Source organism: Ornithorhynchus anatinus, chromosome X2 (assembly GCF_004115215.2).
Source record: "Ornithorhynchus anatinus isolate Pmale09 chromosome X2, mOrnAna1.pri.v4, whole genome shotgun sequence".
NCBI classification, from domain to species: Eukaryota; Metazoa; Chordata; class Mammalia; order Monotremata; family Ornithorhynchidae; genus Ornithorhynchus; species Ornithorhynchus anatinus.
The window spans coordinates 3,343,857-3,359,170 of NC_041750.1; the positions used below are offsets into that span (position 1 = coordinate 3,343,857).

Consider the following 15,314-nt stretch of genomic DNA (forward strand, 5'->3'; position numbering starts at 1 on the left):
AATGAATGAATGTAAGTTCTTCTCCTTAGGACCCCACCTGCCCCCCACTAACCCGAGGGGCAGGGGACCACTTACGGAGCCGCGGAAGTAGCCAACTGGGTGACTACATGCAGCTGTCTCTTGGGACCGTATTAATTAAAATAGTAATAATAATAATAATGCTATCTGCTCAGCGCTGACTACACGCCAAATGCTCTCGGACAGATGAAAGACAATGAGATCAGATCCAATCCTTGCCCCACACGGGGCTCACCGTCAAAGAGGGGGAAGGGAGAACGGGTATAATAATAACAACAATGATAACTGTTAAGCACTTACTATGTGCCAAGCACTCTTCTAAGCGGTGGGGTGGATACAAGGTCATCAGTTGGCCCAAGTGGGGCTCACAGTCTTAATCCCCATTTTACAGATAAGGTAAGTGAGGCACAGAGAAGTTAGGGACTTGCCCAAAGCCACACAGCAGACAGTGGTGGAGCTGGGATTAGAACCCATGACCTCTCACTCCCAAACGCACGCTCTTTCCACTGAGCCACGCTGCTTCGCTATACCGGTCCCCCGTGTGACAGATGGGGAAACCAAGGCCCGGAGGAGGAGTCGAACGACCTGCCCGCCCCGCGTGTCCCGGGTCGGTACCTGGCCCTGCTTCCAGCATTCCCGGAAGATCTTCCAGTTGTTCTTGTTGCTGGGGTCGTGGAGGCAGAGGAGCCGGCCGTCGCAGAGCCACGAGTGGGAGGTGTGGGGGTCCAGCACGTTCAGTCCCATCACCATCTCCTTCACCTCCCTCTGGGTGTCCGTCAGGCTGCTGGCCCTCTTGGCCGCGTCCGACGTCTTCTTGTTCTCCACCACCGAGGCGATGATGTGGTCCAGGAAGTTGGGCAGGCTGGCTTTGCTCTTCACCCCCTGTGGGGAGGCAAGTCCGCCGCGGGGCGGGGTCTGAGTGCCGGGGTCCCACCCGCCCCCAAAACCCATCCCCTGGAGCTCTGGGCCCCGGCGGGGACCTGATCGGAAGGGCCCAGACTTCCGCTCCGTCACCCGACCCTCAGTACAGGTGGGGGGCTCCGAGGGCTCGGGTCGTCCCCGACGGGAGAGCCCGGGACGGGAGGCGTGGAATGGGGGAGTCGCTTCCCGCATTTGGATCCGCACCCTCTATTCACCCTTCCCTCATCCCCATAGGACTTACGTTCATACCCCCGGTTTATTTCTATTCAAGTCTGCATCCCCTCGTTGCGGGCAGGGAGCGTGTCTACCACTTCGGTTGGATTATATTCTCCCAAGCGCTTACTAAAGTGCTCTGCACATAGTAATCGCTCAATAAATACCACTGATTAAGGGGATTGGGGGGGGGATGCTTTCTTCTCACTCCCTCCTTGAATGTCTCATCCCTGGTCACTAAGGGATGAAGGAGCCCAGAGAGGCCTTGCTCGGGGTGTGGAGTGAATTCTCACGCGTGGGAGGAAGCGGGAGGGGACGGGGGACCTGAAGAAGCTCCGTGAAGGGCCTCGGAAATCAGAAGATTTCCCAGGACGACCCCTTCAACCCCTGGGCCCGTAGAGTGGGAGCTCCTGTGGGCAGGGACCGTGTCTACCAACTCTTATTACCTTGTTCTTTCCCGAGCGTTCAGTCCAGGGCTCTGCACCTAATAAGCGCTCAATAAATACCATAATAATAATTAACGGTACTTGTTAAGCACTTACTATGTGTCTAGCACTGCCCTAACCGCTGGGGTAGAAACAAGTTAATCGGGTTGGCCACAGTCCCCGTCCCACCTGGGGCTCACAGTCTTAATCCCCATTTTACAGATGAGAAAACTCAGGCCGAGAGAAGCGAAGTGACTTGCCTAAGGTCACACGGCAGACATGTGGCGAAGCTGGGATTAGAACTCAAGGTCCTGCGGACTCCCAGGCCTGTGCTCTATCCACTAGACCGCACTGCTTCTTTACCCCCTGATGATGGATTTTCTTTTTCCCCCCACGGTTAGGGTGGCCATGCGATCTCCCTTCCCCCGTGCTTCTGGAAAAGCCAGCACTGGGGCGTCCGGGGCCTCCCCTCCCTTCACGCTCCGGCCCACCCCACGGCCCCCAAACTCGGCCCCCTGTCCACCGAGGGCGGCGACAACCCCACCGGCTGCAGAGCGAGACAGGACCCCAACCCGGGCCCGCCGGGGATGAGGGGCACGGAGGGCCGAGGGGGCCGGGACACTGACCGCCGAGGACGCGGAGAAGACGGGCGGGAAGGGGATGCCCGTGTCGAGCGGGGCCTGCGGGAGCTTCCCGGGGCCGGAGTGCAGCAGATCTCGGAGGCTGGAGCCCTCCGCCTTGTTGGCCGAGGCGGCGGGGCCGAGGAGCAGGCTGTTGAACAGCTTGGGGGTTAACGGAGACACCTTGGCGCTGGGGCTGAACGAGTCCAGACCGAAGGGGGAGTGGGATTCTTTACTGAGCACTGACCTCAGGGACCCGGCTTCTGAAAGACAGAATCACAAGGGTGAGGCATGTGGCGGGGAAGGGGGCGGGGGGCGTGCACCGACCTCTCCTCCAGGAAAGTACTAGCCCTCACTTCCACGGTGGGTAAGCGGGGCCGGGGGCCAGCGGTACGGCTATCGGAGGCCGAGGCCGAGCCACTCCTCACAGCTTCACAGCCTTTCACTGGTCAGAAGACTTATTCTCTGGCCTTTATATATATACCCAATTTATTTAATATAACTGTATATACATATCCCTCTCCCTTCTCTCTTCCTGATATATAATACGTATCGCCCTTTCTCCCTCTTTCTCACCCCGATTGGACCAGGGGCCCGCTCTTGGAGAAACCCAATTGACTTCTGAGAGAAATGCATGCGTTCATTCCTGCTGCCTGGGATCAATCCAGACGAGCAATGTTTATAAGAACACTGGGCTTGGTATAGATCGTGTATTCTCTGCCCACCTGTAGCACTTCCGTCCAGATCTTCCAGATCTGGTTACCTACGCTCCGTCTCATACTAATGACGATGATAATACTAATTGCGGGTTTTGTTAAGTGCTTATCCTGTGGCAAGCAATGGGGTGGATATTAGATAATCGATCAGACACGGTCCCTGTCCCACGTGGGGACACGGTCTTAAGTAGGAGCAAGGCCCAGATCTTGAATGCCCATTTTACCGACGGGAAAACACTGATGCTCAGAGAAAGGAAGTGACTTCCCTCCAGACTGTGAGCTTGTGGTGGGCAGGGAACAAGTCTACCAACTCCGCTGTATCGGAGTCTCCCGAGCGCTTAGTACAAGGGGGGTGTACAGCGGGGGTGCACCCCAAGCCGGGGTGAGGAGGAGAGGGGAAGGATTTTATGGGGTAGGAACCTTGCCCGGAGACTCGATCAGAGATCGAAAATCCGGGTCCGACAGCTGTGGAGAGAGCCAAATGTCGGTCTTCTTGTCCCCCTCCAACCCCAGTCGCCCCCACAAGCCCTCGCCCGCCGGGGCTGCGGCATCCGATCCCGGTTGGGCTCTTGCTGGGCTGAGATTGTAACCAAAGGGGTTGGTAGTACAGCGCTCTGCTTGGCCTCTTGGGAGAGCTTTCCTTTCACTGCTTGGTCGGGCGTCCTTCCCTGTCAAAGCTTTAGGGGTTCATCTGATCATCAAGCCCCCCCCCCCACCTTTGACTTGGAGGACGCGCTAGAGCTGTACCCCTTAAGCACTTTGATGTCCTAGCTCTGTTGGACTGTCCTCTCCCAAGCGCTCAGTACAGCGCTCTGCACCCAATAAGCGCTCAATAAAAGCCATCAATGATGATGCCAATCTCACAGGCCTTATGGCCGTAAACTGCTTCTCTGTCGCCTCCCCAATGCTTCCATTTCTGCCTTTCCCAGTGGACTGCGAGCACCTTGAAGGCAGGGATCATGTCGGCTGACTATTATACCGGCCACCCCCGGTGTCCCACAGCCAGTGAGCCTTTAATAAACGCCGCGGGTCGATCGATTGACCTGGCGAAAATTCCCCAACAGGCTTGTTCTGCCTCCTGGATTTGGGGCCGGTGGGGGGGGGTGTCCCTCCAACTCCATCTTTCTTCTACACGGAAGCTCTTCTTCACCCTCCCCGTGAGCTCCTCTGCCGACCGGGGGCCGTGTCCAACCCGATAGCCTAGTATAGACCCCAGCGCTTAGGACGGTACTTGACACGTAGTGAGCGCTTGAAGAGCACCGTGAAACAAAAACAAAGTCGGACAGACGAAACCTCGCGGGGGATGGGGCGGAGACCGCTCACCTTTCGTTTCTTCCTTGGCCTTCTGCGTCGCCAAGTCGGCCAGCCAGTGCAAGGCGGAAGAGGGCGGGGGCGGGGTCTCGGCGGAAAGCGGCCTGGCGGCCTTGGCGTCGCCGCCGCTCGTGGCCGCCGCCTCCGTCTTGAGCGCCTCTTCGGCTCGGGCGTCGGGGGCGTCGGGCTTGGGGAGGAGGTCGGCTTCCGGCGGGGCCGTCCCCGTCCCCCCCGTCGCCGCCGCCGCCGCCGCCCCCCCGCCGCCGCCAGAGAAGGGGGCTTCGTTTCCGGAAGAGGAGGTGGCGGGGTTTGTGCTGGGAAGCTGGAACACAGAGGGAGCAGGCGTTGATGACTGAGAGAGTGCCCTGGGGGACCGGGGTCGGGGAGAGACCACCAGGGTGGTCCCTGTCACCCAGAGCGTGGGGCTTTTTAGTTGGTCAGTCGTATGTGCAGAGCACTGTACTAAGTGCTTGGGAGAGGACAATACAACAACAAACGGACACATTCCCTGGCCACATCTGTGACGCTGAGGAGGCTCGATCGAACGAGCAATTAAGGAGCGGGAAAATGCTCTTCTAGAGCCTTCAGGGAGAGCTACAGTAGCCTGGGGGGGGGGGGGGGCCCTAAAGCCATACCCCTCAACGTGACTCCCCTGACTGATTAATTATGGTACTTGTTAGGCGCCTGCTATGGGCCAAGCCCCGTTCTAAGCACTGGGGCAGTTCCAAGCTAATCAGGTTGGACCCCATCCCTGTCCCATGGGGCTCACACTCTCGATCCCCAAATTCCAGATCGGAGAACTGAGGCCCAGGGAAGTGAAGTGACTTGTCCAAGGTCCCCCAGCAGACAAGTGGCGGAGCTGGGATGAGGACCCAGGTCCTTCTGACTCTCAGGCCCGGGCTCTATCCACTAGGCCACACTGCTTCTACGGTCCTGGAGGAGAACTCAGGGGCCACCCTAAACAAGTTGTGGGTAGGAATGTCTCTGCTCGTTGTTATATCCTACTCTCCCAAGCTCTCGGTACAGTGCTTTGCACACAGTAAGCGCTCAATAAATACAACTGAATGAACGAGGATGACGTCGGGCTGCTGAGAGGACGCCCACCCGTGACCGCTCCCGCCGGGGCCCGGCCCCCTGGCTACTTACCTGGGCCATCCCGTTGGTGACGGCCGGTCTCAGCACGGATTTGTTCTGCCGATTAATACAAGGGCAGTTAGCTTTAATCCCCCACTTGCCCCGGGCCGCGTGTACCATGTCTCCGATGTTGTAAAGAGCTAGAAAAGAAGGGGAGTTTCGTAACCGGCTGGAACGGGGGACCGAGGGAGGTTCGGGGAGGGAAATGGGGAGTGGGGAGGACGCCGAGACACCTGGGAGGAGGAGGAATTCTACCCGGATTTCTAAGGCTGAGGTTCGGGTGGAGGCCCATTCCCACCGGGAATGGGGCAGGGACGCAATCCCGCCGCGCCGGAGCTCGGGCCATGCAGCCGGCCCCACCGCTCTTAGAGGGACGGAAACGCAGGGCGCGGCTTTCTCCGTCCATCGGAACCTCCGGTGACGGGCAGGTGCGTCTTCGCCGACGGGTCGGGGCGACGCGACGGAGAGCGCGGTGGGGTGAGGCTGGCCTCGGGGGACCCACCCGCTAGCTCGCCTCCGGGACGCCCAGGTTGGGGATCGACCGGGGGGACTCCTCGGCGGGCTTGGGGGTGGCGGGGGTGCCCGGTTGCCGCTCTCGCCCCGGGTTGGGGGTAGCGCCCGTGTCACGTACCTGTGCCGGGAATGATCTGCGTGGGCATGAGGTTCTCGGGTTCGTGGGGCTGGCCCTTGGCACACTTCAGCCACGAGAAAACCTCTTCGTCCCCGATCTCCTCTGTCTCTGAAATGAGGAAGGGAGAGGGTGGGGGACCCTGGCTTACCCTGGGGGGCAATCCGTCTCGCCCATCTTCCCTGAAACCTTCAGACCCGCCCACTGGCACCGACAGAGCCGCATTGGGAGAAGCGGCCCGGCACACGGGAAAGAGTCCGGGCCCGGGTTCGGATCCCAGCTCCTCCCCTTGCCCGCTGGGCGACCTGGGGCTCGAAACTTCACTTCTCCGGGCCCGTTTCTCCCTCGGTAAAATGGGAATGAAACACCTCTCTCCTTCCCCCTTAGCCCGTGCCCAACCTGATTATCTGATTATCAGGGAAGCAGCAGGGTCTGCTGGAAAGAGCACGGGCCCGGGAGTCAGAGGCCGTGAGTTTTAATCCCGGCCCTGCCCCGCGTGACCTTGGAGAGCCGCTTCACTTCTGTGTGCTTCAATTCCCTCATCTGTAAAACGGGGATTAAGACCGTGATCCCCTTGTGGGGCAGGGACTGCGTCCGACCTGATTACCTTCTATCTACCCCAGCGCTTGGGACAGTGCTGAGCACGCAGTGAGCACTCGATACTGCAATTATTTTACTATTATTATTGTAGTTACCGTATCCGACCCGATGACCTTCTATCTACCCCAGGGTTTAGAACAGTGCTTGGCACCTAGTAAGCGCTTAACAGACCCCACAGGTAGTCCTGCCGAATCTGCCGCGTCCAACCCGATCGCCCCGTATCTCTCCCAGCGCTCGGAAGGAGGGGGCCGCCACTTACCGCTGCGGGGGCGGCTCTTCCGCAGCCGGTAACAGTCCAGGCAGACGCCGAACCCGCACTTGCGGCACACCCAGTGGATGTTGAAGAGGGTGGTCTCGCACACGTCGCACATCTCGCGGACCCCGCGCACGGCTCGCTTCCACGCCACTTTCTCTGCCGACGAGAGCGGGGGGGGAGGATGGCTCGCTGGCACGGGCCGCCCCGGCTGCCCGTCCGGCCCCTCTGGTCGCTCGCCCCCGTGGGAGGGCGGGGGCCGGCCGGCTCCGGCTGCGGCCTGGGGTGGCGTCCTGGGCTCGGAGGACTCGCCACCGCTACTCCCGCTAGAGGGGCGGCGGGCTCTAGCGGGACCCGAGTTCAGATCCAGGCTCCGCCACTTGCCCGCCGGGTGACCTCGGGCAACTCGCTTTACTTCTCTGTGCCTCGGTTCCCTCATCCGTAAACGGGGGGGCGGTTAAGGCTGTGAGCCTTATGTGGGACAGGGACGGGGTCCAACCTGATTAGGTTGCATCTCCCCCGCAGCGCTTAGAACAGTGCTTGCCACGTAGTAAGCGCTTAACAAATACCATTTATATACACATATAAATATATATAAAATAGATATTTTATATATTATATATGCACACGTAGTATATAATATATAAACACATCCAAACAAAATAATAAAATATAATAATAAAATAAACTATTATAACGTTACACATTATATATTGTTTATATTATATATAGCGCTATATAATGTAGGCTATAAAATAAAATGATAGAAAAATATATATTTATATATACACTATATGCATAAAATATATTATATATTTCTATATACATAAATATATATACATGCACGCTCCGTGACTCAGTTTCCCTATCTGTAAAAACGGGGAGGAGACACCTGCTCTCCCTTCCCGTCGGACTGTGAGCCCCACGAGGGGTCAGGGCTTGGCCCACTCTGACCATCCTCTACCTCCCCCGGTGCCTGGCGCACGGTAAGCGCTTAACCAATATCACAATTACTAATCCTGCATTTATCACATCTGCAGTTCTTCGTACTGCTCCGAATCCTACCCGCCTACTAAGTCACCGACGGAGGCAGGAGCTCAGTAACTACTACGATTCATATTGCTCCTCCACTACTCGTACTTCGACCGATATTACGCCTACAGCTACACCCAATAGGTAGCTCATTATCGCTACCTCATCGAACGTCATACTCGCCCCGGCCCCGAAGGCCTAATATAAATATCCTATGGTCTCCTTCTTATTTCCCCAACCTCTAAATTCTTTTTCACGCCTGTCTCCCTCAGTAGCTTAACAGTTGACGGCCCCACCCCAGGGAACACGGTGGCTCTATTTTACGGGGTCTGGATTTCTCATGCGATTCGGCGGCTGCCTGCGCTCGGGGGCCGCAGGAACTCGACGGGAAGCTCCTCGCGGGCAGGGATCGTCCCAGGCTCTTACTACAGTGCTCCGCACACGAGAAGCGCTCGGTAAGTACCGCCGCGAGGAAATGGACGGAAGGGAACACCGAGCGGCTTGAAAAATCAGGGGGCTTCCCCCCCGGCGTGGCCCGGATTTCCCGGGTGTTTCCCGGGTTGGGGAAACGGGTTATAGCCGCCCCCGGCTCCGTGAGCGAACGGCCGATTCCCTGGAGCGCCGGGACCACGGGCGGGGCTCCGGCGAGAGCCCCGTGGCCGGCGCTCCGGCCCCGGACTTTAAGATCCGTCCATCGAAAGGGGGCTCCGGGGCAGCCTCGGGAAGTCCAGTCGGGCCAGCCGATTCGCCTCTCTGGGCCTCGGCTTCCTCGCCTGGAAAACGGGGACGGGGAGCCCCGTCTTGCGGGACCGGGCCCGTCTGTTCCGACCGTACCCACCTCGGGGCTGAACGCGGTGCTCGGCACGCGTTAAGTGCTTAAGATACCCCCAACGTTGTTACGGTCACGGGAGATTTCCCGCGGCAAACACGCGGCGGAGGCCACGGCTCCCCCGGCTGCTTTAGCCTCCGAGCCCGGCCGTCAACGGAATTCCGTGAGCTTCCGGCGGGAGAGGCGGCTCTAACTGGAGCCGGGAAGGGGGACGTGGGGGGCGCGGGGGAGCCGGGGGGAGGGGGGACGAACGGTGCCTTACGGTGGGGCTCCACCATCATCATGGCCTCCTTCTCCGACATCACCAGCTGACAGAACTGGTCCCCGACGTTGGCCAGGATGTACTTGGAGGTCTCCAGGTCGATGCCCTCGGCCAGGGAGGAAGACGGAATCCACAGGTTCATGGCGTCGGGGTCGCTCTGCTGGGGGCTCAGGAACCCTTCCACCCGGAGAATGCCCTTCCGGGTGAAGATGAGCCTGGAACGGGATGGGGGAGCCCCCGCGAGTCGGTCCGGGCCACGGGACGGGCAGGTGGCCGGAAAGGCGGATCCCGAAGGGGAACCGGGAGGGACCCGGGAGGATGCGGCCCCGCGTCGAGAGACCTGGGTTCTAATGACGGCTCCGCCTCTTGCCCGCTGGGTGACCTCGGGGAAGCCGCTTCACATCCCTGGGCCTCGGCCGCCTCGACTGGAAAATGAGGACTGCGAGCCCCATCGTGTGCATTTGATCTGCTCTGATCACATCTACCTCAGGGCTTAGCACATTGCTTGGCACACAGGATAATATACTCCCATTATTATCATTACTGGAAAGCAGTCTGACTTAGTGGACAGAGCTCGGGCTTGGGAGTCAGAAGTCGGTGGTTCTAATCCTGGCTCTGCCACTTATCCGCTGTGTAACCTTGAGCAAGTCACTTCTCTGTGCCTCAGTTCCCTTTTCTGTAAAATGGGGACTGAGGCTGTGAGCTTCAAGTGGGACACTTACGCACATCCCTGTCATTTATTTATTTCTATTGATGTCTGTCCGTTCCTGGCCCAGACTGTAGGCTCGTGGCGGGCGTGGGATGCGTATGTTTACTGCTGCTGAAGTGTTCAGTACAGTGCTCTGCACACGGTAAGCGCTCAATAACTACGACTGAATGAATGAACGAACGGACCAACCCGATTTGCCTGTATCCACCCCGCCGCTCAGAACAGAGCCTGGCAGATAGTAAGAGCTTAACAAATACCATCTCTATCGTTATTATCACTATTAGGAAGTGGCGGGCGGGGGGGAGTGGAGGGAGGGTCCGTCCGGTACCTGCGGAAGTGGAAGAAGCGGCAGGCCACGGTGGAGTCGTCCTGCTCCTGCTCCTTGAACTTGCGGTAGCGTTCCAGGCGGCACTCGCGACATTTGTGCAGGTGAGGGGCCACGTTGATGCAGGACCCGTCCTGGAGGAAGGGCTCGCCCGACTGCTTCAGCTTCCGCACCTTGCTCATGTCCTTCAGCACCGACTGCCCCACTGCGCGGCGGAGGGAAGGAGAGGAGACACCGGTCAGAGACGGACGCCGACCGCGGAGGGCCCGCCGGTTCTTTCCCGGCGTCGTCCAAGCGGCGAGGCCCTACCGGAGAGGGCCCGGGCCTGGCAGTCAGAAGGACCCGGGTTCTAAGCCCGGCTCCGGCCCTTGTCCGCTCGGCGGGCGAGGGCAAGTCACTTCGTTTCTCTGGGCCTCGGTTACCTCGTCTGGAAAACGGGGATGAAGACTGTGAGCCCCATGTGGGACAGGGGCTGCGTCCACCCTCCGAGCCTGATTCTTCCCAGCGCTCAGAACGGCGCTTGACACATAGTAAGCAGGGCAGGATCGTGTCTACAGCTCGGTTGGACGCTCCCAAGTCAGTTCAGTGCTCGGCACGCAGTCGGCCGGAAGCTCCTTGAGGGCGGGGATTGTGTCCACTCGCCACGGCACTCTCCCAAAGGCTTAGTAGAGCGCTCTGCCCACGGTAAGCGCTCAATAAATACCACTGATTGACTGATTTCAGCCCCTGCCCCAAGAGCACCGGGGAAGGGGCCTGAACGGCAGCGGGGAGAGCCGGACGCTGAATATGGAGGGATGGCCGCTGACCGGGAGGCCGAGGGAGCCCGTGGGAACGGCTCTGGTGGGAGACCTCTAAGGTCCGGAGATCCTCCCCGGTGGTCCACCCCTGCCCAGGGCCCGGCCCCGGGTGGAGGGAAAGGATGGAGAAGCAGCATGGCCGAATGGCTACAGCCCGGGCTTGGGAGTCAGAAGGACCTCGGTTAATAATACGCTGGAGAAGCAGCGTGGCTCAGTGGAAAGAGCACGGGCTTTGGAGTCAGGGCTCATGAGTTCAAATCCCAGCTCTGCCACTTGTCGGCTGTGTGACTGTGGGCAAGTCACTTAACTTCTCCGTGCCTCAGTTCCCTCATCTGTAAAATGGGGATTAAGACTGTGAGCCCCACGTGGGACAACCTGATTCCCCTATGTCTACCCCAGCGCTTAGAACAGTGCTCGGCACATAGTAAGCGCTTAACAAATACCAACATTATTATTATTATTAATAAGTACTGTCCTCGTTAAGCGCTTAGTATGCGCCAAGCACTGTTCTAAGGACTGGGGTAGATACAGAGTGATCAGTTTGGACACAGTCCCTGTCCCACATGGGGCTCACACTTCTAACCTCCATTTTCCAGACGAGGTCACCGAGGCCCAAGGAAGTGAAATGACTTGCCCAAGGTCACACAACAGACACGTGGCGGAGCCGGGATTAGACTGACTCCCAGGCCCGTGCTCTATCCACTAAGCCCCGCTGCTTCTCCAGCCCCTCCGTCCACCCTGGGGCTCGGGCTCCCGGCTGTGCCCCTTGTCGGCTGGGTCCCGGGCGAGTCCCTTCTCTGGGCCTCAGTTCCCTCATCTGTAAAAGGGGGATGAAGACCGTGAGCCCTCTGTGGGACAGGGACCGCGTCCAAATCGAGTAGCTTGTATCTGCCTCAGCGCTTAGAAGAGTGCCTGCCACCCAGGAAGCGCTTGACCAATACCACAGTTATTATTCTCGGATGTGGGAGTCAGAGGACGTGGATTCTAATCCCCGCTCCGCCACGTCTGCGGGGTGACCTCGGGCAAGTCGCTTCACTTCTCTGGGCCCCAGTGACCTCATCCGTAAAATGGGGATGAAGAGCGTGAGCCCAACGCGGGATGGGGACCGTGTCCCGCCCGATTACCCTGTATCTACCTCGGAGCTTAAAACAGTGTTTGGCACACAGTAAGCGCTTAACAAGGACCGTAATTATTACGATTCCTTTCGTTACGGAGGGGGAGGAGGGCGGCGGCGGGGGTCCCCCCGGCCCGTCACCTTTGAGGGGGGCTGTGCGCGGGCGGCCCTTGGGCGCGGTCTTCCCCTTCCCCTTGCCCAGCAGGAGGTCGGCGGCCCGGCGGTCCCCGTTGGCGCCCAGCTTGCCCATGAGGTGGTCCGGGACGCCCTTGAGGCCGGCCTTGGCCTGCTGCTGCAGCTGCTCCTCCGAGTCGCTCATGTCCGACAGGTCGCTGTTGGTGCTCGAGTCCGAGTCCGGCTTGGACGTCAGGCTGCGCTCGTCCAGCGAGAACCTCTTCACCGCCTCGAAGGGGGCCGTCCGGCCCTCCGCCGCGAAGCCTCCCGCCGGCCGGCCGAACGCGCCGGCGAAGGTCTTCAGCAGCGGGTTGTCCTGCTGGCCGGGCCCCACCGCCGGCTTCTCCTCCGTCGGGCTGGACGACAGGGTGGGCATCTCGATGGGCTGCGTCAGGCCGCCGGGGGGAGAGGCCGAGCGCCCGTTGCCCACGGCGGACAGGCCGGGGACCCCGCCCGGGCCCGGGGCCCCGGGGCCCGGCCCGGAGGGGTCGGTGGCGATGAACAGGGTCTTCTTCTTCGCCAGGGCGGCCGGATCCGCGGCCGGGGGGTCGGGCCAGCCCGGCGCCGCCTTGGGGCCCCCGGCGGCCGGCGGGGCGAAGCCCCCGAAGGGGCCGGGGTCGGCCTTCTCGGCGAAGGCCAGGAACGGGTTGGAGGGCTCCTCGCGAGACAGTTTCGGCGGCTGTAGGAAGAGGTTCTCGTGGCCCTCCGGGGGCCGGGGGGCCAGGAGGCTCCGGGGGAAGGCCGGGGTCAGGGTGGGCATGGCCTCGGTGGGCGCCTTCCGGTCCGGGGCGGGCCCGGCCTTGGGGTCCGCGGCCCCGGGGCCCGGCTTGAAGGCGGCGCGGGCCGGGGCCTCCTCGGCCAGGCTCTCGGAGATGGTGGCGAAGTAGTTGCTGGAGGGCAGCGCCTGGGACATGCACTGGAAGAACAGGTTCTTGGATAGGGGGGCGTCCTTGGGGGCCTCCGGGGGGCCGCCGCAGCCGAACGCGAACGCCCCCGCCGCCTTGCCCTCGGCCGCCGGGACCCCGTTCGACTGGCTCCTCCCGCCGCTGAAGGCCAGGGGTGGGGACGGGCTCGCCAGCGTCGCTCCGAACCCGGTGGGCGCCGGGAGGGAGTTCCGGGGATTCTGCAACGAGGGAGGGAAAGAAACGTGAGCGGCGGCGGGGAGGAGACGAGGGGACGCGGCCGGCCCGGGGCGGGGGGGGGGGGGGACGGCGCGACCCCCGCCCGTTTCCTTCGCCCCCCCCGGCACCTCCGACGACCGCTGGGCTCTGCCTCTGCGCCGCTGGGACTTTCCCATCGGCCCTTACTCCGGCCCGGGGAGGCGGAAAGGGACACCGGCGGCGAGTGGCCTTCGCGACCTCTACGACGTCTGGAGGGAACCGGCCCCCACGACCTGTTTCTGCCCTAGGCTTCTCCGCTGCTGTGGCCGGGGTGAGCGTTAGACTCCGAGCCGCGCGGAGCCTGAAACTCTGTTTCCCATACCAAGGTCCCCCGGTGCCCTTAACGGGGTCCTTGTCTTTTTATGTGGTCTTGCTGTTCCCCCACGACCCCTTATTCGGAGACTGAGGCCTAATCGCCCCATTTTTGCCCGCACGGTACGGGCATAAAAAATAACGCTCGCTCTCCCCGCCACCGCTAAAACTCAGTCTCCCTCACCACTCTAAGCAGGCCGACCATTCTCCTGAGCCGTGCCCGGCGAACCTGCAATTTCCTCCTCGCCGAATGACCGCGGAGGCTATTTTGATCCAGGAGGGAAGTTATCATTTATCACTGGATCGCGACCAGCTGCCCCACCGTTCTACCGCGGCAAGTCTCCCGGGAATTCAAATGCCAATCAAACACGCTGTCTTTTCTTGGGCGTGGGGTGCCCCGGAATTCCTGATCCCACTAGATCGTACACGCCTCTGCCCCAGAGGAAGCCCTCTGAGGGCAGGGCCGGGGTCTGGTTTCCAGCCCGGGGGAGCGCCTGCCGTTCTTTGCTACACCCTGTGATGGAACCGACCACACAGCCCACCATCCAGCGCCATCTGCAAAATCTAAAACCTCACGCTAAAAACCGAGCACTCGGAACGGTTCCTGCCACACGCTTCACAGATACCAAAAAAACAACAAAAAACCCTCTTCTTCCCCTTTCCAAATAAAAAGCCCCTAAACAAAACCACCCCGAACGAGAACTGCGTTAAAGGAACCAGCTTGTTGGCTTTGGCCTCTGGGTTGTCAAACCTAGGTGCCATCTGAAGAGAACTAGCCGGTGCCCAGCAAATGCCACACGGAGATGAGAGACCAACCCGTGAAGGAAGACGAGGGTGTGACGAAAGAGATCTTGGCTACGCTTCAAAAGTTGCGGAGGGGAGGGGGCGGGCGGGGAAACAAAAGAGACAACCCGTGGGCACGTTTCTTTTCCAGAAGGCAGCCCTGTGGGGGTTGGAAAGATGGTCGTCGCTCTGGCCGGCCCCGGATGGTTTGAAAAGGGGCCTTTAAAAGGGAACACATTCGAGACAAACAGGAAGACGCAGTTTTGGCAGTTTGGACAGCCGGCTCAGCGGTCTCCCCGCCAGATTTTCCCCAGGGCTGCGCCCAGGTGCACGAAAACGGGGGTCTCCAGGGGGCGGGGGGGAGGGAGCTGGCAACCGCCCGGTGTCGACCCACAGACGCTGGCCGGTTACGTTTCCCTGAAAGGTGTTGTTCCTTGGTTCTGTCTCTCCTCCAGCCCTCCGTTCTCACCCTCCCCCGCGGACACCACCGGCCAGGGGAGACGCACACGGAGCTGGGGGCCGGCAGGCGGTCGACCCTCTCCCCGCCCACCCTCCTTTTTTGTCTTTTTATTTCGTCTCGGAGCTGCGGGGATGGGGCGGAAAGTGGACCGGGGGCGGTTTGGGGAGTCCGGGGCGCTTGGCGGGAACGAGGGGCTCCGCCGCCCGTCTGCTTTGAGACCGTGGGCAAGTCGCTTTACTTCTCTGGGCCTCGGTTCCCTCGTCTGTAAAACGGGGATTGGGACCGTGAACCCCGCGTGGGACGGGGACTGGGTCCAACCTGATTAGCTGGTATCTAATGGTATGACTCTGGGCAAGTCACTTCACTTCTCTGGACCTCACCTGTCAAATGGGGATCAAGACTGTGAGCCCCACGAGGGACAACCTGAGTATCTTGTATCCTACCCCGGCGCTTAGAACAGTGCTTGGCACATAGTGAGCGCTTAACAAATACCATAATAATAACAATCATTACTATTA

The 15,314-nt window shown here is 60.3% G+C and overlaps 1 protein-coding gene across 1 annotated transcript in view; it reads right to left on the reverse strand.

Annotated features, from left to right (window-relative positions):
• Positions 1–15,314, reverse strand: part of KDM3B (lysine demethylase 3B) — a 37,619-nt gene that overhangs the window by 7,659 nt on the left and 14,646 nt on the right. Inside the window, 9 exon segments of the mRNA XM_029052830.2 lie at positions 634–900; positions 2,204–2,460; positions 4,237–4,546; positions 5,371–5,498; positions 5,990–6,097; positions 6,846–6,998; positions 8,963–9,177; positions 10,000–10,201; positions 12,049–13,204. Of these exon segments, the coding sequence (XP_028908663.1) occupies positions 634–900; positions 2,204–2,460; positions 4,237–4,546; positions 5,371–5,498; positions 5,990–6,097; positions 6,846–6,998; positions 8,963–9,177; positions 10,000–10,201; positions 12,049–13,204 (2,796 nt within the window).